The sequence below is a fragment of the Hemitrygon akajei genome, chromosome 21 (genome assembly GCF_048418815.1).
Source record: "Hemitrygon akajei chromosome 21, sHemAka1.3, whole genome shotgun sequence".
Lineage (NCBI taxonomy): Eukaryota > Metazoa > Chordata > Chondrichthyes > Myliobatiformes > Dasyatidae > Hemitrygon > Hemitrygon akajei.
Genome location: NC_133144.1, coordinates 19,136,474 through 19,160,281, shown reverse-complemented (window position 1 = coordinate 19,160,281; position 23,808 = coordinate 19,136,474). Strand labels below are relative to the sequence as shown.

Genomic DNA, 23,808 nt, shown 5'->3' with positions numbered 1-23,808 from the left:
GTGGACAGAGTCTTTCCCAGGGTCAAAATGTCTAATACCAGAGGGCATTGAAGGTGAGAGAAGGTAGGTTTAAAGAGGATGTGAGGGGCAAGTTTTCTGCTCAAGAGTGGTGGATGCCAGATATGGTGATAGAAGTAAATACATTAGAGTCTTTTAAGAGACATTTAGATAGGCACATGAATATGAGGAAGATGGAGGGATATGGACTTTGTGTAGGTTGGAGAGATTAGTTTTTGGGTTTTTAAAAATTTACTTTTCAGCTGGTTCAGCACAATATTGTAGGCCAAAGGGCTTGTTCCCATGCTGTACTGTTCTGTGTTCTGTGATATTAAACTCAATTCTGATTCTGAAAAGCTCGCTTCCTCACTTTTCCCATTGAATTTGAAACATTAACACTGGTTCTCTCTCCACAGATGCTGCCTGACCAGCTGAATATTTCCAGTATCTTCCACTTTTATTTCAGATTCCCAGCATTTACATTTTTCCTTACTTACTGTTCTGTACATATTGGGAAGCAAGGAGAAAAATAAAGGAATTGCGGCTTTACAACTGCAAGGTCCCAAAGCAGCAATAGAATAATGCAAAGATAATATTTTGTGGTCATAATCGTGTAGTTGGGTGAGAAAAGGTCAGATTGTTTGAGAGATACATTGGCCTGGACAACTCACCGCCTCAAAATAGTACAATGGGATAACAGGTAATCTGAAAGAAACCAGCAGGTCAGGAAGCATCTGTGGGAGGAAGAGTTGTTGATGTTTTGGGTTGAAACCCTGTGTCTGGATCGAGACTGGATAGGTGAGATGGTCAGCACTAAGAGTAGAAGGGAAGTGGTGAGATAAAAGCTGCTGCTGTCTCACTTACCTGGCACAACTTGCCTGTTATCTTACTCTCCTCTTCAGTCCGCCAATCACCTCAAACTCCTGTTTCACTGTTCTCCTTCTCTTTATAATGGCCACCTACTCAACAGCAAATTGTTGCTCTGGATTCCAGCAACTGGAGTCTCTTGTGTGTCCAGTATGATGAGATTTCTAATCCTGAGGAGGAAGATGAAGATGAGTGAAGTGTCCAAACCAAAATATTGTACCTCTCTTAACGATTTGTTCAGCTAGATTTTCAGCTTATCTGCAACAAATGAATGTGGTGGATAGGAGGTCTCAAATACATCACCTATCCTCTTTGAGGTGTGAAATTCCACAGTTCAGGAATTAAGGAGTGAAAATATTTTTATTGATCACACTGAAGGAGGCAATCGGCCCATTGAATATATGCTAGCTCTCATTATCCTATTTCCTGTAACCTATCCCCACTCTCAACCCTCTCAATGTCCCAGATATACCTGCCATCCACCTCCACCAATACAATGGCCAATTTACATTCCAAACCAGAACACATGAGGGGAGCCCACGTGGTCACATGGAGAACTTTCAAACTCCACACAGACAGTGCCAAACATCAGGGTTGAACCTGAGTTTCTGGAGCTTTGTGGCAACAGTACTGTGAAGCCCACAGATTGTACTTAGATTGGTAATCAGTCTCAAATATAACACATTGGTCAGTGTTCAGTACAGTCAAGTCCTTAGATCACAGGTGTTGAAGTGGCCGCGTTTTTGAGATGCCATTACACATTGGCTGTCATTTCCACTTATATCACTATAACCAGAATAGATTGATTTATTTAATTCAATTTATTTTGTTTGAATAACTGTATTAGCTTTTTTTTTCTTATTAAAAATGCTCAAGACCAGTAGGCTTCCTAGTTCGGAACAGTACTACAGAACCAGCAGTTGCAGAGGGGGAAGTATTGATGAACCGGACCTTTTAGATGTGACGTGTGTGCATGAGAATGTTTCCGGGTGGTTATGATGGCCGCTGCTGGAGGGAGGATGGCTGGAGACTCGGAGTGTCTTTTACGTTGGTGTCAGAAAGAGTTGGTGCAGAAGTTCGGCCTGGAAGTAAACGAAGAATTGATTCAGTATGTTAAGGGTGTCGGCCGAGTTTGTTGACGATGGCGAGGGACGCGGGAGTTCGCAGTCCGGGCCTAGAATTGGTCCCTTCGCCCAAGTTCTTTTCCTAGCGATCTACTTTCTCCCCAGCTTAACAGTGAACCGTTAACGGGGGGTGGGGGGTGGGAATGGGGAATTGGGCTTTAATATACTGTATAGGGAATTAAAAGGATAGTGAGAATATTAAACTAAAACTATAGTGTGTTAGGAGTACATGAGTGATGGGGATTTTTATGTAATTTCTGATATTGGCAGCAGATGGTTCGATTAGTTATGTGGATGAATTGAATGAGAGACTAGGCAAGTAAGCTTTCGAAAAATTGAGTCAAAGGGAATGGTAATGAATGAGGATTTTAACAGCAGATTTATGGTTAATTTATGTTCTCTATGTTGGCTGCATCTACAACCCTATGATGTTGCTGCATGCAAGTTTTTCACGTGACAATAAACGACAGATAGTCAAGCTGTTGTGATAAAAGTAGGTAGATTTGACAAACAAACGGAAGGGTTACCAGAAGTGGATCTGCACGGTTGCAATGGTTTGTTCCAGTTTTAGATGCTAGACGGGGAGGAATGGAGTTAGTGTAGGAATTGTTAGATAAAATAATTTTGCTATGTATTAGCATTACCAATTGACAATTCAGAACCAAAATCAGGACGATTTTTTTCCAAACATGGGGTGACTCTAATTTGGCACAATATCCCTCAAGTAGCTTTCAATGGCATGTAGTAGATTCAGAATCAGGTTTATTATCACTGATGTGAAATTTGTTGTATTGCAGCAGCAGTACGATGCAATGCATAAAATACACCATAAACTACAATAATGTACATTATAAATAAATAAATAAATAAATAAATAGAGGAAAAATATTGAGGTAGTCCTTATGGATTCATTGACCATTCAGAAATCTGATGGTGGATGGGAAGAAGTTGTTCCTAAAACACTGTCTTCAAGCACCCATACCTCCTGATGGTAGCAATGAGAAGAGGGCATGTTATGGGTGTTGGGGGTCCATAATATTGGTTGCTGTCTTTTTCAAACATCACCTTTTGAAGATGTCCTTAATGGGGGGGGGGGGGGTAGAGGGGCTAGGGCTCATAATGAAGTTTGCTGAGTTTATAACTCTCTGTAGCTTTTTCCAATCTTGTGCAGAGGCCCCTCCATACCAGATGGTGATGCAATCAGCTAGAATCTGTAGAAATTGGCTAGAGTCTTTGTTGACATTACAAATCTCCTCAAAATCTTCTTCATAATTGTATCAATATGTTGGGCCCAAGATAGATCTTCAGAGATGTTGACACAAAAAATTGAACGTACTCACCCTTTCTTTCCACTGCTGACCCCTCAGTGGGGACAGGTGTGGGTTCCCTCGACTTTCCCTTCCTGAAGTCCACAGTCATTTCCTTGGTCTTACTGACGTTGAGTTCAGTGTTGTGAGACCACTCAACTAGTTGATCTATCTTACTCCTGTACGACTCATCACCATCTGCAATTCTGCCAACAACAGTTACGCCATCAGCAAATTTATAGATGGAGATTGATTTGTGCATAGCAATACAGTTGTGGGTGTAGAGGGAACAGAGCAGCAAGTGAAGCACAGATCTTTGAGGTGCGCCGATATTGATTGCCAGCAAAGAGATATTGTTTCAGATCCGCATTGACTGAGGTCTCCCGATGAGGAAATCAAGGATCCAGTTGCGGAGGGAGGAACAGAAGTCCATGTTTTGAAGCTTATTGATCAGCACTGAGGGGATGTTGGCTTAAAACATTTAGCAGTATTCAATGAACAGCAGCTTGGTCTAGGTAGTGCTGTTGTTGTCCAGGTAGTCCGAAGCTGAGTAGAAGGCCAATAGTTTGCATCTGTTGTAGATCTATTGTGGCAGGAGGCAAATTGCACTGGGTCCAGATCCTTGCTTAGGCAAGAGTTGATTCTAGCCATGACCAACCTCTCAAAGCACTTCTTCATAGTAGATGTGAGTGTAGCTGGGTAATACTTGTTGAGGCAGCTCAGCCTGCTCTTCTTGGGCAGAGGCATGATGGATGACCCTTTGAAGCAGGTAGGAACTTCCCATTGCAGCAGTGAGAAATCGAAGGTGTCCTTGAGCACTCCAGCCAGTTGGCTGGTACAGGTTTTCAGTGTCCTAGGCACACCATTTAGGCCTGACGCTTTGTGAGGGTTCACTCTCTTGAAAGATGTTCCAACGTGGGCTTTGAGACAGATATCAAGGGTTCCAGATGCTGCAGAAATTCACACAAGATTAGTTTTATTCTTCTTTTCAAAGCATGCACAAATGGCATTGAGCTCATGTGGGAGCAAAGCGTTACAAGCATTTATGGTGTTAGGTTTCACCTTGTAGGAATAGATGGCCTGCCAGAGCTGACTCTTTAACATCACTCAATTGCTTTCTCACTCTTGAGATATTTTTCCTTCGGCTGTACCCGTAATTCTTGCAGAGTTCTGGATTACTGGCCTTGAATGCCTCAAATCAGCAGACTGTGACTTTCACTTTGTCCGTGGCTTCTAGTTTGGATATGTCGGGTGCGTTCTCAAAGGGACACATCCACACAGGTCTTGAAGTCGATGATAACTGTGCCATATTCATTTAGGTCCAAAAATGAATCCCTGACTATCGTCCAGTCCACGGATTCAAAGCAGTCCTGTAAGAGCTTCTCTGCCTCCCTTAATCCTCACCACTGGTGCTGTAGGTCCTCAGTCTCTGCTTGTGTGCCAGGTGACTGAACTTGATAGAGTGCAGGTGTGGGATGGCACTGTAAGCAAACTTGATGGTGGTGAAACGGAGTTCAGGTGTGTTGGCTGCTCTGGTTTCACAGGTGATATGTTGCTGGTAGTTGGTCATGCTGGCCTGGTTGAAAACCCTACAGTGATCAGGAAGCCATCAGAATGTGCTGTCTCGTGACTGCTGAACATGGCGCTCAGCTCTTCCTATGCCTACCTGATGTTGGCCAGGGGTTGAATGTACACTGCGAACAGGATGCTGGTGGAAAACCTCCTCAACAGATAACACAGGTGACATTTTACTGCTAGATGTTCCATTTTGGGGGAGCAGGACTGAGACAACCACCATGTCTGTGCTTAATCATGAAGCAAATGCTGACACCTCAGCCTTTTCCTGACTCCCCTGTCCAGTCCACATGGTGAAAGGTGAAGCCCTTGGGCTGCAGCATGGAACACAATGGAATACCGGAATCATTCAGCGGGTCAGGCAAGAGAAGAAGAGTTGCTCTGACAAAGAAACATTAACACCGGTGCTGCCCAACCTGCTGAATATTTCCAACATTCCTGTTAATTGTTTCAGATGTGCAACATCTACAGGAACTTGATTTTCCTGAGAGCATGATATGTGCAATGGATAAACAGCAAGAGGAATACTTACTGTAGTGTTTCCAAAATTGCACTGAATAAAAATTTGTTCCCAGTAATGATTGATCATCTGGATAGTAATTTATAGGATTTTACAGTACTTCTAACTAGTTCACTGTCTATTTGGGGAAGGAAACTTACATACATCTGTATGTAGCCCTGACATACAGATGGATTTATAAGTGTTTTCCAGGATTGCCTAAAAAGCCAACTCGTTCCAGTGGAATTGGGGGTGGGCTTTGCCAATGACATGCATACCGAGAACACATTAGAAATGTGCACAATGCTACTGTGAACTTGGGCATTTACCTGGATTACATCAGAGACATGATCTCTCAGAATCAAGTTTACTATCTCTGACTGATACTCCAATTTTCAATCCCATTCCAATATGTCAGCCCACAGCCTCCTTTTGTGCCACAATGAGGCCACCCTCAGGGTAGAGGAGCAACACCTTGTATTCCGTCTGGGTAGCCTCCAACTTGATGGCATGAATTCTTATTTCTACTTCTGGTTTAAAAAAAATCCCTCTTCTTCTGTTCCCCATTCTGGCCTCTTACCTCTTCTCACCTGCCTATCATCTACCCCTAGTGCCCCTCCTCCTTCCCTCTCTCCTCTCCTATCGGTTCCTTCCTCTCCAGCCCTTTACATTTCCTTCCTGTAAGATTCAAAATTAAGATGTGCGGGTTAAAGTCAAAGGACAAATGTGATTTAATTATGTCTGGGATGTGTGTTTCTGAAAGAGGTCTGGGTTAAAGTCAAAGGACAAATGTGATTTAATTATGTCCGGGGACAAATGTGATTTAATTATGTCTGGGTTAAAGTCTGTAAACAAATGTAATTTAATTATGAATGCAGAAGCCCTGACAGGATTAACTGTTTGTGGAATCATTGAAGTCCTGAGATATGGACTATTGTTTTACAGAAATGTGTAAAAAAAACAACTCCAAATATGGAATGGGAAAACACTGTGTACCTCCCGAGTCAGGGAGGGGGGTGGTAAGGAAGAAGGATAAAACCTGCTGCCCTGTAAGGTTCAGGGTTCCCTTCTCTGAAGGCACCCAGCTCTGCAGAACTGCTAATAAACTTTGTTTCCTTGAATTTGTCTTAAAGCCATTATTCGGGAGCGTGACTCGTTTCTGACACTTCCCACCTGGCTTCACCTATCACTTACTTGCTGTCCTTCTTCCCTTCTGCCCACTTTTTTATTCTGGCCCCTTCCCCTTCCTTTCCAGCCCTGAAGAAGAGTCTTGGCCCGTAACATCGACTGTTTATTCATTTCCATAGATGCTGGTACTTCTGAGTTCCTTCAGCATTTTGTGAGTGTTCCTTTGGATTTCTGGCGTCTCCAGAATTTTTTGTGCTTATGACGTGAGATTTTTTTTTCTTTGGCACCAGTACTGTGCAAAGATGTGAAAATAACTATGAAAAATAAATAAATAGTGGAAAAATAGGGAGTATTCATGGTTCATAGACTGTTTAGAAATCTGATGGCAGAGAGGAGAAAAAAACTTTCTAAATCACTGAGTGTGGGTCTTTAGGCTCCTGTACCTCCTCTCTGATGGTAGTAATGAGAAAAGGGCATGCCCCAGATGGTGTGGTCCTTAGTGATGGATATGTCTTTCTGATACACAGCCTCTTGGCAGAGAGGGTTGTGCATGTGATGGAGCTGATTGAGTTTACAACACTCTGCCGTCTCTTGTGATCCTGTACCTCTATAGCAAGTGATACGTGTCTACTTCCTCTAACCGTCATACAAGTTTTAAATTTCAGCTCTCACTCCTTCCCCATTGTACAAGAAAATCATTTGGTTTTGTAATTAACAGGTATATTTTGTCGATGGAAAGTGCAGAAGAAATTGAGGAGTATGTTGCCGACTTGTTGCAAGGGACTGATGGAAAGAAGCGACTTTTCACCAGTGAGCTGCTGAAAAGGTGGAAGCAGTCACGAGAATCACCTACTCCTGGTCAAGGACAATTATACAGGAAAAAAGATGGTACATGCAAACTGAGTACAGAAATGTAATCTCCTGAATTTTCAAATTTTTGGCTCAGAATTATAGCACATAGAAGAAAATAGCACTCTAGAACCTTCAGCTCATGTTGTGGTTTCTCGTGCCCCACAAATGACCAGGAGACGCAGAAGATTCTTCAAGAAGTATTAAACTTTAATTTGCAAATCAAAGCTGAGACAGTCATTGAGCTAGTCGCCGATTGCCCACTGATCCTTGTACATAGCATTTTTTATAGCAATTTTTTATTAATAGAGAATGTGTGGAGCAGGTTAAGACCTACAAGTATCTGGGAGTACAGTTAGACGAGAAGCTAGACTGGACTGCCAACACAGATGCCTTGTGCAGGAAGGCACAGAGTCGACTGTACTTCCTTAGAAGGTTGGCGTCATTCAATGTCTGTAGTGAGATGCTGAAGATGTTCTATAGGTCAGTTGTGGAGAGCGCCCTCTTCTTTGTGGTGGTGTGTTGGGGAGGAAGCATTAAGAAGAGGGACGCCTCACGTCTTAATAAGCTGGTAAGGAAGGCGGGCTCTGTCGTGGGCAAAGTACTGGAGAGTTTAACATCGGTAGCTGAGCGAAGGGCGCTGAGTAGGCTACGGTCAATTATGGATAACTCTGAACATCCTCTACATAGCACCATCCAGAGACAGAGAAGCAGTTTCAGCGACAGGTTACTATCGATGCAATGCTCCTCAGACAGGATGAAGAGGTCAATACTCCCCAATGCCATTAGGCTTTACAATTCTACCGCCAGGACTTAAGAACTCTTTAAAAGCTATTATTAATGCTTTTTGAGATAGTGATTTAGATGCATATCATATTTTTTACTGAATTAAGTATTGTATGTAACTAGTTTTGCTACAACAAGTGTATGGGACATTGGAAAAAAAGTTGAATTTCCCCATGGGTATGAATAAAGTATCTATCTATCTATCTATCTATCTATCTATCAATCTCCTGGTTTAGTTGCATTAGCATATCCAATCGGTCTACAGTTGCGTATCACAAGTACATCTGCCACTATTGTTTCTACCCATTGACTTAGTCCTGTTCTAATCTACATCTCTTAGCTTCCTCTCATTAACACACCATTGTCCTCTACATTCTTAAGATTTCATTCTCCTACTAAATTGGATACATGCATAGCAAATAGCAAACTCAAAGCTGACTACATAATCTACATCTCTTAGCTAGCCTCTCATTAACACACCATTGTCTTCTACATTCTTAAGATTTCATTCTCCTACTAAATTGGATACATGCATAGCAAATAGCAAGTTCAAAGCTGACTACATAGTTTTGGTTACACAGCAAATGCAACTTTTATACTCCAATACTCACAATGTTGTGTCAACCTTTTAACATATTCAAGATCAATCTACCTTTCCCTTCCACATAGTCCTCCATTTTTCTATCATCCATGTGCCTACCTAAGAGTTTCTTAAATGCCCCTAATATACCTACCTCTACCAGTACCCATGGCAAGAAGTTCCACGCACACACCAGTCTCTATAAAGAACTTACCAATAATAACTCTAGTAATAACAACCATGATTTTACTGCTAATTTATTAGGATTTTAAATGTGAAATTTAAAGCATTCTGAACAATTTCTGCAAACTTCAGCTGCCCAGTACTGAACTGAGGCAGAACTGCACTATTAGATGTCATGTGTTCACTCTACAGATACAAAAGATCCTTTGGCAGTCTTAGATGCATAATGACCCTGGTAATATTTATTTTCAAAAATTTTGCTCATTCTTCCTGGTAATCACATCCTGTGACAGAGCTTGGAATAGAGTGACTTATGAGAATTTAGTGTAAGACGTGAGAAGGAGCTTCAGTCATCTGGCTGGCCCTTCCGAGTCTCAGTGCTGGGGACTTTGGTCTGTGGGAGAGTAGCTTAATGTTGGTTCACTTGCTCTTTCAATGAATTTGGATGATTCTACAGAGACAGCATTGGGGGGTATCCATTGTTTTGAGGGGCCTTCTGTAAGTAGTCTAGGTCCCAGGTATAGGTACAGAGGTTTGTGCCAGAATTTGAGGCCTTAATCTTCCAACCCCTTTCCCTCAGTGGCCAAAGACTGCTGGCACACTAGAGTTCTCAAAACCTTATTGGAAGATGTGCTAACCTCACTGACTTCTGGATGTGCGTATCCCATGACTTCTCCAAGTAAGGAATGAGCATTCCCGTGGCACTGAGAACCAAGTGTCAGGAGCAAACAGCAGCCCAGCATAACTAAAAGAAGCAGTGCGCTGCCTGTCAGGCTACCAATAGTCTGGAACCTCCTGCCTCATCTGTGGCAAAGCAATATTTGCAACACAATATTTCAAGTGTGTCTAACCAGAGTTTTATAGAGTTGCAATGTTATGTCACAGATCTTGAGCTCAATTCCCCATCCAGTGAAGGTCAACACACCATACATCTCTTAACAACCCTGTCAACTTGTAAGGCAACTTTGAGAGATCTTTGGGTGTGGACTACAAGTTCACTTTGTTCCTCCATACTGCTGAGTATTCTGCCATTAACCCTGTATTCTTGCCTCCAAATTTAATCTCTCAACTCTGCATCCTGTCAATGTCCTGTTGTTAACTGCGACAAATTCTGCACTATCCACAGCTCCAACAACCTCAGGTCATTTGCAAACATTCTAACTCACTCTTCCACTTCCTGATCCATGTTTCTGAGATAACAATTGTAACTACACTTTAAAATGTATCTCTCTGCCTGTAGAATGCTTTGAAGCAACTGAGTTGGTGAAAGGTGTACCATCATCGTCCGTCTTTCTCTTTACAGATGTTTCAGATTTCTCAAAAACGAGTGACCAGCTCAAGAAGTCTAAGCGGAAAGGCCGGAACAAGCAGGAGCCGCTGCCTATTTCTGAGCAACAGCCTCCGGCTGAAGAAGTTAAAACACCAATGGATCTGGTGAAGGTCGGTTTGAAGTCAAAACCCATTTTTTATATTTGTTTATGGTACCCAGGAATGAAGCGGTTCTGGGCACTCCTGCACATAAAAGAGCAGATGAATTGATGCAGAGGCACTGAGACTTGACTTACTGAGGATTAATAAGTCACTCAACCTTTGAGTCTTATGCTCTTCTTCTTGATTGTCAAGTCAAGTTGAACTTATTGTCATGTGCACCAGTATGGTGGGGTACAAGTACAATGAAAATCTTGCTTGTTGTAGCATCACAAGCCCATAGGTGCAGAGAAAACATGGAATGTAAATGATAAAATACGGTAAAGAGCGGGAGGAAAAAGACTGAGCAAAAGCAATGCCTTAATACAAAAAACAAAGAGAATTCGATTAGCTAAATGTGAGCCAATCCACAGATTCATGCTGATTCTCAAGGACAAGTCCTTGGCAGCCTTTGCAGTGGAAGATGTGGTCCAAGGTGTTTCATTGGTGAGGTAGGGTTAGTGTTGTGCAGGTCTGTTCAAGAATCTGATGATTGTCGAAAAACAGCTATTCCTTATCTTGGTGGTTGAAGATTTCTGTACCTTCTCTTGATAGTAGCAGCAAGAAGATGGCATGATGGGGGAGTCCTTCATGATAGATGCCACCTCTTTGAAGCACCTCCTGTTGTATATCCTGCCAGTGGGGAGGGCTGTGTCCACAAGTCTCTGCAGCCTTTTGCGTTCCTGTACATTGACATTGTTGTAGCAGGCAATGGTGCAACCAGTCAGGATACTTTCAAAACTGCCTTTTATCCATTTTCCATTTCACCCTGATAAGATTTCAGTAAAATACTTTATACATCAGATGGAAAATTTCAATTGACTTACGAAGGACAGTGTGTTAGGAAGAGTTTTCTGGATTTTCTCTGTTCCTTTCTTGATTTGAGAAAAATATGGTTGTTTGTTAGACTAACTTTGGTGTTAAATTTGTGCCTCATTTGTTCTCAACTCCCTTGCAGGAAGAAGTTATTTTTTATTTGCTTTTCTTATCAATTCAATGTTTTCTTGAGGTTGTCATAGCCAGAGGAGGTAGTGGGGATAAGCTCCCACTACCTATTAAATGCTCCCAATGGTTTGCGTCTCAAATAGTCTCTGACAACCAAGTCCAACTCCTGGCCTTCATGTGTGACTTAGCTACTAAGTCTGGCAAATCGTTTCTTCTGATAGGAGAAGGGGCAAAGGCAGGTTACTGGCACCTTAAAACCAGTCACTTTGGGCAGCTAGGATTCGTCAGCCGTGGTTGGTAGCTCATCTAGGAGAAGGAATTCACCGGTCTCAACCACTGCTGCCTTGCAGTTACAACCACTCATGGGACAGGCTTCAGGAGTAAACCCCAAGGAAAACTCCAGAGCTGGAGTCTCTAGTAGAGTCAACATAGACTGGCAACTTCTGCAACACTGCTGGTGCCAAACTGTATTGGTCTCTGCCGTTCCTTTGGATTTATCCACTGCATGGTGAGAGGGAATCTGCTGCATGAGCAACGGCTTGCTCTCCATATCGTACCGCCTTGACTTGTCTATTACGTTGACAGCTAGGGTGCAACATTCGTGGTCGACCTAGATCAACAGAAGGCCTCAATCAATTTAATGACAGAAGTTCATAAGATTGGGACAGTAGACAGTTGGTGCCTTTTTCCCCAGAGTAAGATGTCAAATACCAGAGAACGTGCATTAAAGTGAGAGGGCGAAACTTCAACGGAGATGTCTGTTATACACAGCAAATGGTGGGTGTCTGCGATGTGTTGCTGGGTTGGGGGGATGACTGATGAAAGTAAATATGGTAGAGGCATTTAAGAGGTTCCATATGTTCCTTATCCTATATCAGTGTTCAGACCGATGACATCCGTAGATGCTCTTTGAACCTTTGCAACCATTCAATTCGATCAATTAAATGTGAGCCAATCCACAGATTCATGCTGATTCTCTTTAGTCAGCTCACACTTGACCAATTGGTCAGAGATCCTTTTTTCTAATTGCAACTGATGTTAAATGGATGTGTCACCCCTCTCTCCCCTTTCAGATAACAGATTGGAATTTAATAATGCCAATCCCTGAATTCAGGGTGATTTGGCAAGTTGAAACAACAGCTGCAATTTAATTACTTATTCTTTCTAAGTAACAGATTTTGTAAACTTGTCCTAAAGTTTCATAGTTTTCTCCTTTTTATTCATTTTACCAATGTCAATTGGTTCAGTTTTGAAGATGGGGGGTTACTTGGTAAACTTTAAATGATAAATCAAAAACTTTTATATCCTTACTCTAACATCTAATTTGAGGTTTATTTTCCTTAAGTTTTTGCTTCTCCTGAGGAGTTTTAGCCAGAGGGTGGTAAATCTGTCATTGCCACGGATGGCTGTGGAAGCCAAGTTACTGTGTATATTTAAAGCAGAGTTGAGTTCTTGATTAGTGAACATCAAAGTTTATGGGGAGAAAGCAGGAGAGCGGGGTTGAGAGGAATAATAAATCAGCCATGATGGAGCAGACTCAATGGGCCAAATGCCCTCATTCTCCTACTATATCTCATGTCTTTTGTTGGCTTCATTTTGGGTTTAATTCTGCTCATGCAAATTCAAAGGCAACCCTCAGGTTAAATATGATTATTCAAAGGGGAAACATTACAGCTACTGTGCAGTTGAAGCAGGGCCAATTTTGAAACTGGTGATTAGTAGCTTTCTGGCTGTTCGGAGGATATGGAATGCTCAGTTTGGTGGTAGAAGAAGTATATAGTTTAGATGAATGTACCATATAAATGTAGAAAAAGGGAAATGGGACTAATTGAAATATGCTTCCAATGATCTGATATAGGTACAGTTTAATGAAAGGTTTCCTGATAATTTTTATGATCTTATTCTTACCTTGATCCATGAGGGATCTCAGCTGCTGATTGGATCTATGCTCTGGAGGAATTGCCTGTTTCTCAACTTGCTTTATTTTCTGTACCTTTTTAACCAATTTGGTCTGATTGGTCCAGTACTGGTACCATTGTCCAGTATCACTTACAATACATCCACTGTGATGGAGTGCTTTGAGAGGTTGGCTATGATACATATCAACTCCCGCCTGAGGAGTGATCTGGTTCCACTCCAATTTGCCTGCAGTCATAACAGATCAACAGCAAGTGCAATTTTATTGGCTCTTCACTCAGCTCTGGAATATCTGGACAATGGAGGATTCATACATTAAGGTGGTCTTCATTGACTACAGCTCAGCATTCAATACTGACAGCCCTCTAAACTAATCAATAAGTTCCAAACTTGATACTTTCCTGTGCAAAAGGATCCTGAATTTCCTAATTTGCAGATTTGCATTACAGATTGCTAACATTTCCTTCACAATCACTATCAGCACAGGTTCACTACAAGGCAGTGTGTTTAGCTCCCTGCTCTACTCACTTTGTACCTATGACTGTTAAGTATAGCTCCAATTGCATATTTAAGTTTGCTGATGATACCACTGTTGTTGGCTGAATAAAAGCTGAAGAATATAGGAGGGAGATTGAAAATCTGGTTGAGTGGTTCTACAACAACAACCTCTCGCAACGTCAGCAAAAGCAAAGAGCTGATTATCGACTTCAGGAAGAAGAAGCCAGATATCCGTGAGCTGTTCCTCATTAGAGGATCAGAGGTGGAGAGGTCTGTAGCTTTAAATTCCTTGGCATTATTATATCAAAGGATTTTTCTTAGGATCTGGAAGTAAATGCCATCACAAGGAAAGCACACCAGCACCTCTGGTTTGCGAAGAATCGGCATGACATCTAAAACTTTGACAAACTTCTTTAGATGTGCAGTGGAGAATATATTGACTGAGCATTACAGCCGGGTATGGAAACACCAATGCCCTTGAACAGACAGAAAGTAGTAGATAGTGCCCAGTCCATCGTGGATAAAGCGCTCCCCACCATAGAGCACGTCGACACAAAACATTATCACAGGAAAGCAGCATCTATTATTAGCGACCCCCGCCACCCAGGAGATATTCTCTTCTCACTGCTGCCATCAGGAAGAATGTACAGGAACCTCAGGACTCAAAGCACCAGGTTCAGGAAGAGTCATTACCTCTCAATCATCAGGCTCTTGAACCAAAGGGGATAACTTCACTGAACTTCACTTGCCCCATCATTGAAATGTTCCCACAACCTATGGACCCACTTTCAAGGACTCTCCATCTCATGCTCTCAATATTTATTGCTTATTTATCATTATTGTTATTATTATTTCTTTCAATTTGCATTTGAACAGTTTGTTGTCTTTTGCAAACTGGTTGAACACTAAGTTGGTGCAGTCTTTCATTGATTCTATTATGGTTATTGTTCTATTGTGGATTTATTGAGTATGCCTGTAAGAAAATGAATCTCAGAGTTGTATATGTTGACTTTGATAATACATTTACTTTGAACTTTGTTGGGAGCTTGCATAGATTCGGCATGCTTGGATACAGCCCAGTATCTCAGTCAAGCCCTCCCCACTATTAATCACATTTACAAGGAGCCAGAAGAAAGCAACAAAGCTGCATCCATCATCAAGGAACCCCGCCATCTAAGCCATAATCTCTTCTCATTTCTACCATCAGGCAAGAGGTACAGGAGCCTTAGGTCCCACACCACCAGTTAAAGAACAGTTATAACCCTGCAATCAATAGGCTCCTGAACCAATGTGAGAAACTTCAATTAGCTCAACTCCGAACTGATTTCACATCTACAAGCTCACTTTCCTGGACTTTACAAGTCATTATCCTGGTGTTATTTATTTATTTATTAAATACTTGCACGTTAGTTGTTTGTCAGATTTTAAATGTGTATAGTTTTTCCATAAATTCTGTTGTATTTCTTTATTTTCCTGCAAGAAAATCATTCTTGAGGTAGTATATGGTAACATATATGTACTTGATAATAAATTTACTTCGACTTTGAAACTCATCTGGGTCTACGTAGTACACATTCTGAAAAAAGAATGTCTTGGCACCAATGGTTTAAGATTGTGGGCTCATTGTGGAAATGATTTTCAGTATTAACAACTGCATTCCACTGAGCTACCCACACAATCCTCATTTCAATATTCAACAGCACTCATGGGATCGCTTGGACTTGCCTGAGAGAATGGAATTGGCAAATCTTAGAATGATGATAAGCAGTGCTGTTAGTTCATGGAATGCACCCACGCCTGTCTGAAGTCTCTGTGACCAAGATCCCTATCTGCTCCTGTTCCTTGAATAATGAAAATGTGTTATTGGAAAAAGTTGCATAGGAAAAAAGTTTGCAATTTGTATTTTAACCATTTGATGAGGTATAATGAGTGAAGAATGAAGTACATCATTTTTTAAAAAATTGGTATAAAACTTTGATTTATTAAGACTCATTCCTTTGTCTGTGATACTTGATCATACATTTTGATCTGGTATTGTGGCTTTGGAGGTGTGATAACTATTTGGTTATCTTTCTCCTGGGTTTGTTTGAGGAGGTTCTTCACCGCTCAAACTTGCAGGCCACTTTTGCTTGTATTGTTTTTGCACTTGTGTTTATTACTATGGGAAAGGATAAGGAAAGGTTCTAAAGCAGGGGGTTCCCAACCTTTTTTATGCCATGGACCAATACCATTACGCAAGGGATTCATGGATCCCAGGGTGGGAACCCTTGTTCTAAAGTCATTTCAGCAGCATTATGCAAAGATAGACGCTTAACAATGATCTCTTTCAGTTAGTCCTGACGAAGGGTTTCGGCCCGATACGTCGACTATACTTCTACCTATAGATGCTGCCTGGCCTGCTGCATTCCACCAGTATTTTGTGTGTGTTGCTTGAACTTCCAGCATCTGCAGATTTCCTTGTGTTAACAATGATTAACCTTTTTTGTCACATGTACATCAAAACAAGTCATTTGAATCAATGACTATCAAGGTCCAAGGGCAGCCTGCAAGTGTCACCATCTTTCTGGCGCCTACAGCACCACAGCATTCCCATAATTTACTAATCCTTACTAACCTATACATCTTTGGAATGTGGGAGGAAACCGGAGCACCTGGAGGAAACCCATACAGTCACAGGGAGAACATCGGTTCTCTGGCACTGTGAAACATTGTGCTAGCTGCTCTGCTACATACTTGGCAGTTACCCTATCTTGAAAAAGCAGTACATCTCGATGACTCTAAATCACTCAATCAAATACAGCGTGAGTCTTAAAATCTAGATAAACAGTCACCTGTGATCTTTGAGTTTAAGTCTCATGCCAGTTCTGCGCATGTAAACTAAACTCATATAGAAGGTGTGAGACCACACCTGGAGTATTGTGTTCAGTTTTGGTTTCCAAATCTGAGGAAGGACATTCTTGCTATTGAGGGAGTGCAGCGTAGGTTCAGGAGGTTGATTCCCAGGATGGCGGGACTGTCATATGTTGAAAGATTGGAGCGACTGGGCTTGTATACACTGGAATTTAGAAGGATGAGAGAGGATCTGATTGAAACATATAAGATTATTAAGGGATTGGACATGCAAGAAGCAGGAAACATGTTCCCAATGTTGGGGGAGTCCAGAACCAGAGGCCACAGTTTAAGAATAAGGGGTAGGCCATTTAGAACGGAGTTGAGGAAAAACTTTTTCACCCAGAGAGTTGTGGATCTATGTAATGCTCTGCCTCAGAAGGCAGTGGAGGCCAATTCTCTGAATGCTTTCAAGAAAGAGTTAGATAAAGCTCTTAAAGATAGCGGAGTCAAGGGATATGGGGAGAAGGCAGGAACGGGGAACTGATTGTGGATGATCAGCCATGATCACATTGAATGGTGGTGCTGGCTCGAAGGGCCGAATGGCCCACTCCTGCACCTACTGTCTATTGAATGCTGCACTTTCAGTTGTTTAAACAGTTATGGCTTATTTTGTGATTCTTCAAAGTGCTTTGGTCAATATTTATCTTCCAGCCAACATTAACAAAAACTAAATATCAAGTGAATAGCTCATTACTTTATGTGGGCAATTGTCAATTAAGCTATCTACTTAGCAACCATGATGACATGTAATTGGCTATAAAATGCCTTGGAAGACCTTATGTAGTGAAAGGTTCACATCAGGGAAGAGATTGCGCAGCATTCATGCCAGGACCACTAGCCTCAAAAACAGTTACATCCCCAAACCGTCAGGCTAATCAATATCTCAACCCACCCCACAGGCATCCACCACCACTGCATGCACATCATCCAGCGTCATTTTATATACACACACAATCAATTCTGCGTGTATAACAGTTACTTGTACATTTGTTTTATAAGATTCCTTTTATATTTATTGTGGTTTCCAGTTTAAGATGGTGCTGCTGAAAGTGAGCAACCAGATAGATACTTTATTAATCCCAAAGGAAATTACAGTGTCACAGTAGCATTATTAAATGCACAGATATAAATATTGGAAGAAAAGTAGAAAGAATAAAAAGTAAGTTACCTCAAACAGTCCAACAGAAGGAGTCATCACATCTCTGGCTATAGGTTGACTCATTGTAGATCCTAATGGCTGAGGGTAAGAATGACCTCATATAGCACTCGTTGGAGCAGCGCATTTGTCTTAGTCTTTTACTAAAAGGGCTCCTCTGTTCAATGAAGCTGGCATGTAGAGGGTGAGAAGCATTGTCCTACTTAATGATGAGGATAATTTAAGTCCATCCATCCAAATTTTGAAATGGGTCATGATCACAGTTCCTTCTACAGACACGGCAGGAGGTGCTTTATGGGGCAGACATTGGAAGATGGGACAACCCTGTCAATTCCACTTGGCTTCCATTAATCTCCCCTTTAATTCTGTATTTATGTCCACTCTTTTGAGATTCTCCCATGAGCAGGAAAGTTTTGATAACTACTCTGGTGTACTTCCTCAGTATTGAATTGAATTTATTTCTTACATTTTTCATATACATGAGGATTAAAAATCTTTATGTTACGTCTCTGTCTAAATATGCAATGTGCAATCATAGTAATTTATAATAAATAGAACAGTCAATGTAACATAAAAATTCACTCAGATCGGCGTGAGTTAATCAGTCTGATGGTCTGGTGGAAGAAGCTGTCCCGGACCCTGTTGGTTCTGGCTTTTCCCAGATGGTAGCAGCTGGAATAGATTGTAGTCGGGGTGACTTGGGTGCCCGTGATCCTTCGGGCCCTTTTTTCACACCTGTCTTTGTAAATGTCCTGAGTCATGGGTAGTTCACAACTGCAAATGCGCTGGACTGTTTGTACCACTCTCTGCAGAATCCTGCGATTGAGGGAAGTACAGTTCCCGTACCAGGCAGTGATGCAGCCAGTCAGGATGTTCTCAGTTATGCTTCTGTAGAAAGTTCTTGGGATTTAGGGGCCCATACCAAACTTCTTCAACCGTCTGAGGTGAAAGAGGCGCTGTTGTACCTTTTTCACCACAGAGCTGGTGTGTACAGACCACATAAGATCCTCGGTAACATGGATGCCGAGGAACTTAAAGCTGTTTACCCTCTCAACCCCAGATCCATTGATGTCGCTAGGGGTTAGCCTGTCTCCATTCCTCCTATAATCCACAACCAGCTCCTGTGTTATATTTCAATAAGATCACTCCTTATTCTTAATTCCAATACCAATTCTTGTTTCTTTAATCATTTATGATATGACAACTCCATCCATTCCAGTGTATTCCTCCTTCACTTTTCCTGGTCTAGTGCTCAGGATTCCACACCACAGATATCTAGAACACACTGCCTGAGGAGGTGGTGGAGTTGAATACAATCCATAGACAAGATATGGACGGATACAGACATAAGGCAGCCAGGTGAGATTAGTTTAGATCAGGGGTTCCCAGCCTGGGGTCCATGGACCCCTCGGTTAATGGTAAGACTCCATGGCATACAAAAAGATTGGGAACACCTGGTTTAGATGAACGTAAAGGTTGGCATGGATGTGGTGAGTCAAAGGGCCTGTTACTGTTGTATAACTCTGTGCATTGATTCACAATGACATTTGAACACAATATGTTTTTTAATTATCTCCCTGGTGTTTGTGTGAGCTGCCATGTTTCTTACATCACAGATGCAGTCCAGCTGAAGGGTCTGGACCCAAAATGGCAGTTATCCATTTCTCCTCATAAATACTGCTTGACCCAGCTGGTTCTTACTTGTTTCGGATTCCAGCATCTGTACTCTCTTGTGTCTCTTTCCTAGATCATATTTTTTTGCTTCTATTTTCACCAGGCACAGGAGGCTACTTCTTCAACCAAGAAGAAGACAAAATACTTGTCTCTGTACTCAAAAGAGGGTGAGGACAGACTTGCTGTGATCCTCCCAGGCCGCCATCCCTGTGAGTGTTTGGGACAGATGCACAAGCTCATCAACAACTGCCTGGGCTGTGGCCGCATCGTCTGTGTGCAGGAAGGCTCGGGACCCTGCACGTTCTGTGGAATGCTGGTGAGTACAGAGCATTCTGACCTGCTGAACCATTTTCAATTCCATCATCTCAGAAATAGCAATTAGCTAGCTTGAGCAAAGAGTTCTGTTTACCTCACTGGGTGCTGTATGTACAGTGCGAGAGTCTTAGGCACATATATACAGCTAGAGTGCCTAAGACTTCTACATAGTACTGTATTTTGTCAACATGGAGTGGAGAGCAAGTTTATAAATCTGGTGGGAGCAAAGATATTGGGAATGGCGAGGATGGAGGGGTGTGGGACAAGTGCAGAGAAGTTGTTCCAGGGCAGTGGAGGACTGTATGGGTGCTGACACACCCAGCTCTGAGACACCAGGCAAGGTAATTTGATTCCAAACCATTGGTTTATTGATCATTACAGAATGTCTGTCTGGAGCCCGCTCTCTTCCCCTTTTCTCATGATTCCCTTCTCACTCTCTGTCCACAGAAGAGACCCACATCGGAATTAGGTTTATCATCACTCACACATGTCATGAAATTTGTCTTGTTTTTGTGGCAGCAGCACAGTGCAATGCATAAAATTACAACAGAAGTCTTAGGCATCCTAGCTATATGTATGTGGCTAAAACTTTTGCACAGTACAGTATCTATTGTTTGTTCTAATTTCTGCACGGATTTCAAATCAGTTTTCAGTTATTAGTCAATAACTAATTGACCAAATATTGCTGTTATTAACGTGCTCTTGATCTATATGGATCCCAAAGATTTTAGATCTTGGCTAGATTACCTGATTTGGTCCAGACCCAGGTTTGCAGGAAGGGAAAGGGGTTGGGCATTCTATGGCTAAGAATAAAGAATTGACCAGTTTGATAGTTATTCATCGATCCCAGCCGTGGCATGACCATTCCAGGTGAGCGGACTAATGGGGACTGTGGTGTTGGTGATTGCTTTGTGGTTGACAGACAGAAGCAGTCAGTTGAGATGGTGTGAAGCTGTTAACACACAATGGAACACCTCAATAGCTCTTATTGGTTCATTTAGTAGAGGAGGAAGGTGTTGAGAGTGGAGCAGTTATTGAGGCCTGGGACGTATCACTTGTGATCATATTGAATGGCAGGGCTTGTACCGGGGGGCGGGGGGGGGGGGGAGCTGATTAGTATACTCTTGTTTTTTAAAGTACATATACTCTAGAACTAAGTAGAAGTATATTCTAGTGTAAGTGCTGAGTGACGTAGTTAGGTGAATTTGCCTGCCTCTGAACTTGACATTGTGAATAAGTTGATGTGTGAATGCAGTCATATACCCTATCATCCTTTAGCAATGTCTAATTACCATTACACTCATTAATTAGGCCCGTCCTGCTAATCGCTCTAGTGAATGTACCTTTCACTGCGTGATGTCTTCATCTGTGCATGGCTTGTAGAACTGCAGAGGTTGCTTGAGTGGACTCTTGTGGTTCCCCTTCTGCCACAGACCAATTACAGGGAAATGTATTTTTGGCATATAGAAGGGGTGATCATAATAAAACATTGAAGAGTCATGTTGACAAACAAGAGGAGAATCTGCAGATGCTGGAAATCCAAGCAACACACACATGATGCTGGAGGAACTCAGTAGGCCAGGCAGCGTCTACGGAAAAAAGTACAGTCGACGTTTCAAGCCAAAACCCGAAAGAGTCGTGTTGAGATGTTTCCACTAGTGGGAGAGTCTCAAACAAGGAGGAGTAGTTATGCGATAAGGATCAGTCATTTAAAACTGAAGTACATGGCACTACTTCTCACAAAGGGTGGTGAATCTCTGGAGTTCTTTGCTATGTAGAGGTTGTGAAGATAGATCATGGGGAGTATTTAAAGGGAAAGTAGATGCATTTCTAAAAGATCAGGGAATTGCGCATCATGGAAAACTGGTACAGAGAAGATGAGTCGTGGGGCAGATTATCCTTGAGCGTATTGAACAGTGGGACATGTTTGAGGAGTCAAGTCCCCTAGTTCAATTCTAATTTTGTGTGTTTGTATAACTACCACGTGTCCCTGTAATTATTCTGTACTCTGCAGCATGCTTCCTTACATTTTTCCCACCTTTGGGAACAAGATCCGAGATACTTGCTTTTGTCATTTAGAGAGATTAATGACCTTATTCAAAGTAGCCTGTCCTCACAGCTACTCCTCAAGCAGACCAATTATTGCACAAACTTCATTGTTACGGTCAGGGATTTTTGCTATATTCTTTTAAGTTTTTCATTTAAGTATCTTTTCATTTAAATGTATTTCTTGTAGGTTTGCACAAAAGAGGAGCAAGAGATCCTTGTCCATGACTCCAACAAGAGTCAGAAATTGCGCAAGAAACTCATGGGAACTGCAGGTTAGTTATATATCTGATGAACTGAAACTACTGTTCTCTACTGGATGGATGAAATGGGCATATATGCTGCATTTGTCAAGAAACAGGTTGGGCCTACACCAGCCTGCTGTCCTGGAAGGGAATGTTACATTCAGTGTGCATTACAGACAAGATCATTTGAGCTGATGGTTCATTTCTGGTGCTCGTGCTCCACACAAACCTTCCCCAACTTCTCTTCACCTCCCTGATTAGTATGAGGCTTGAACTTACTTTGTATTTATCCAACTTCTCTTAAATATGTTTGTGCAAACATTGTGGGAAGTTCCACATTAGACTAATTTTCTGTTATAGAACTTCACCTGAATTTCTAGATGATTTTATTACAGCCTGTCTCTATTCAGTTGGATGGTTCTGTTATATACCTTATTGCAATTTAGTAAATACAGACAAGACACTCCCGAGGTTTTTGATTCTACTGATTATCAACCATCTCTAAAGCAGGTGTTCACATGCATTTGGTAGGTCAGATTTAGTTTGAGTGGAGCCATCTGCAGCAGACTAGCTTATTGCAACTCCTTACCTAGCACAATGCCAAATCTGAGAAAGGGGAGGTCCCATTTAATCTTATTTCTTCACATTTCAAATTTTCATACAACAGGAGATCATTTAGTTCCTCATGTCTACGCTGGCTCTTGGGACAACTCAGTTTATTTCCCTGTGACCAATTATTTTGTGATGGTCAACTCCCTCCAATTCCTCTGCCACCTGCTAATGCCAGCAGCAGTTTACAACAGCCAATGCCTCAAAGCACTGCTCTGGGGCATTGGAGGAAACTATGACCCCTGGAGAAAGTTCACGTTGTCGTAGGGGCAGCAGGCGATTTCTACACTCACTGCATTGCAGGGCACTACAGAAATCAAACCCACAACCCTGGAGCTATGGTAGCTGCACCACCTGTTACATCACCCTCTCCTCTGAGTCCACCGATGCTCTTGTTAAAGGGTGCTGGTCACTTCAGGAACAAAGTTTAAATTTAGCCTTGGTTGATAGGGAAAAATGGCATCTAGTATTGTAAAGGTCCAATTCCTTTAACTTGATCACTGTCTGAACTGAAAACAGTTAAGTCACACGATGGATTCCAGCCAGCAGTTTGCAGCTAAGATTCTGCTTCCATGTTGTTCTCTTTTTCTGGCAGGGAATAGAACATATTTTCTTTTAATCTCTCTCTCTGCCTTATCGCTGTAATTTTCATCCTGACAATTTAGGATTCATAATTCAAGATTGTTTAATATAATTTTCAGTGCAAAAATGTAAAGGGGAAATGAAATAATTGTTAATCTGGATCTGATGTAGCACCAATAAAATACAATAAGAAAAAGACACAATAATAATTTTAAAAACACAATAAATAGAGTGTAAATACATAAAATAGCCTATATACATAGGTTGATTGTATGTCCATAAAGTGACATGAGGATGTACAGATAATCCTCTCTGATAGGAGTGGAACAAAGAGTCATGAGCAGGGTGTGTGGGATCCTTTGTGATGTTGCTGGCCCTTTTCTGACACCTTTTATTTATATATATATATATATATATATAAAATATAGCGGGTAGGCTAATGCCAGTGATGCACTAGGCAGTTTTGACTACCCGTTGTAGAGCCTACCTTTCCGCCCCAGTGCAGTTTCCGTATCAAGCAGTGATGTGCACTTTAGCATAATATGATCCATATGTGATATGTGCATC

General features: G+C 41.7%; 1 protein-coding gene across 1 annotated transcript in view; it reads left to right on the top strand.

Annotated features, from left to right (window-relative positions):
* Positions 1–1,841: 1,841 nt before the first annotated feature.
* trip4 (thyroid hormone receptor interactor 4) overlaps positions 1,842–23,808 on the top strand; it is a 112,521-nt gene continuing 90,554 nt past the window's right edge. The window contains exons 1-5 of the mRNA XM_073024930.1: positions 1,842–1,972; positions 7,216–7,385; positions 10,199–10,335; positions 19,548–19,760; positions 21,996–22,080. Of these exons, the coding sequence (XP_072881031.1) occupies positions 1,860–1,972; positions 7,216–7,385; positions 10,199–10,335; positions 19,548–19,760; positions 21,996–22,080 (718 nt within the window). The 5' untranslated portion in view covers positions 1,842–1,859. The remainder of the gene's footprint in view (positions 1,973–7,215; positions 7,386–10,198; positions 10,336–19,547; positions 19,761–21,995; positions 22,081–23,808) is intronic.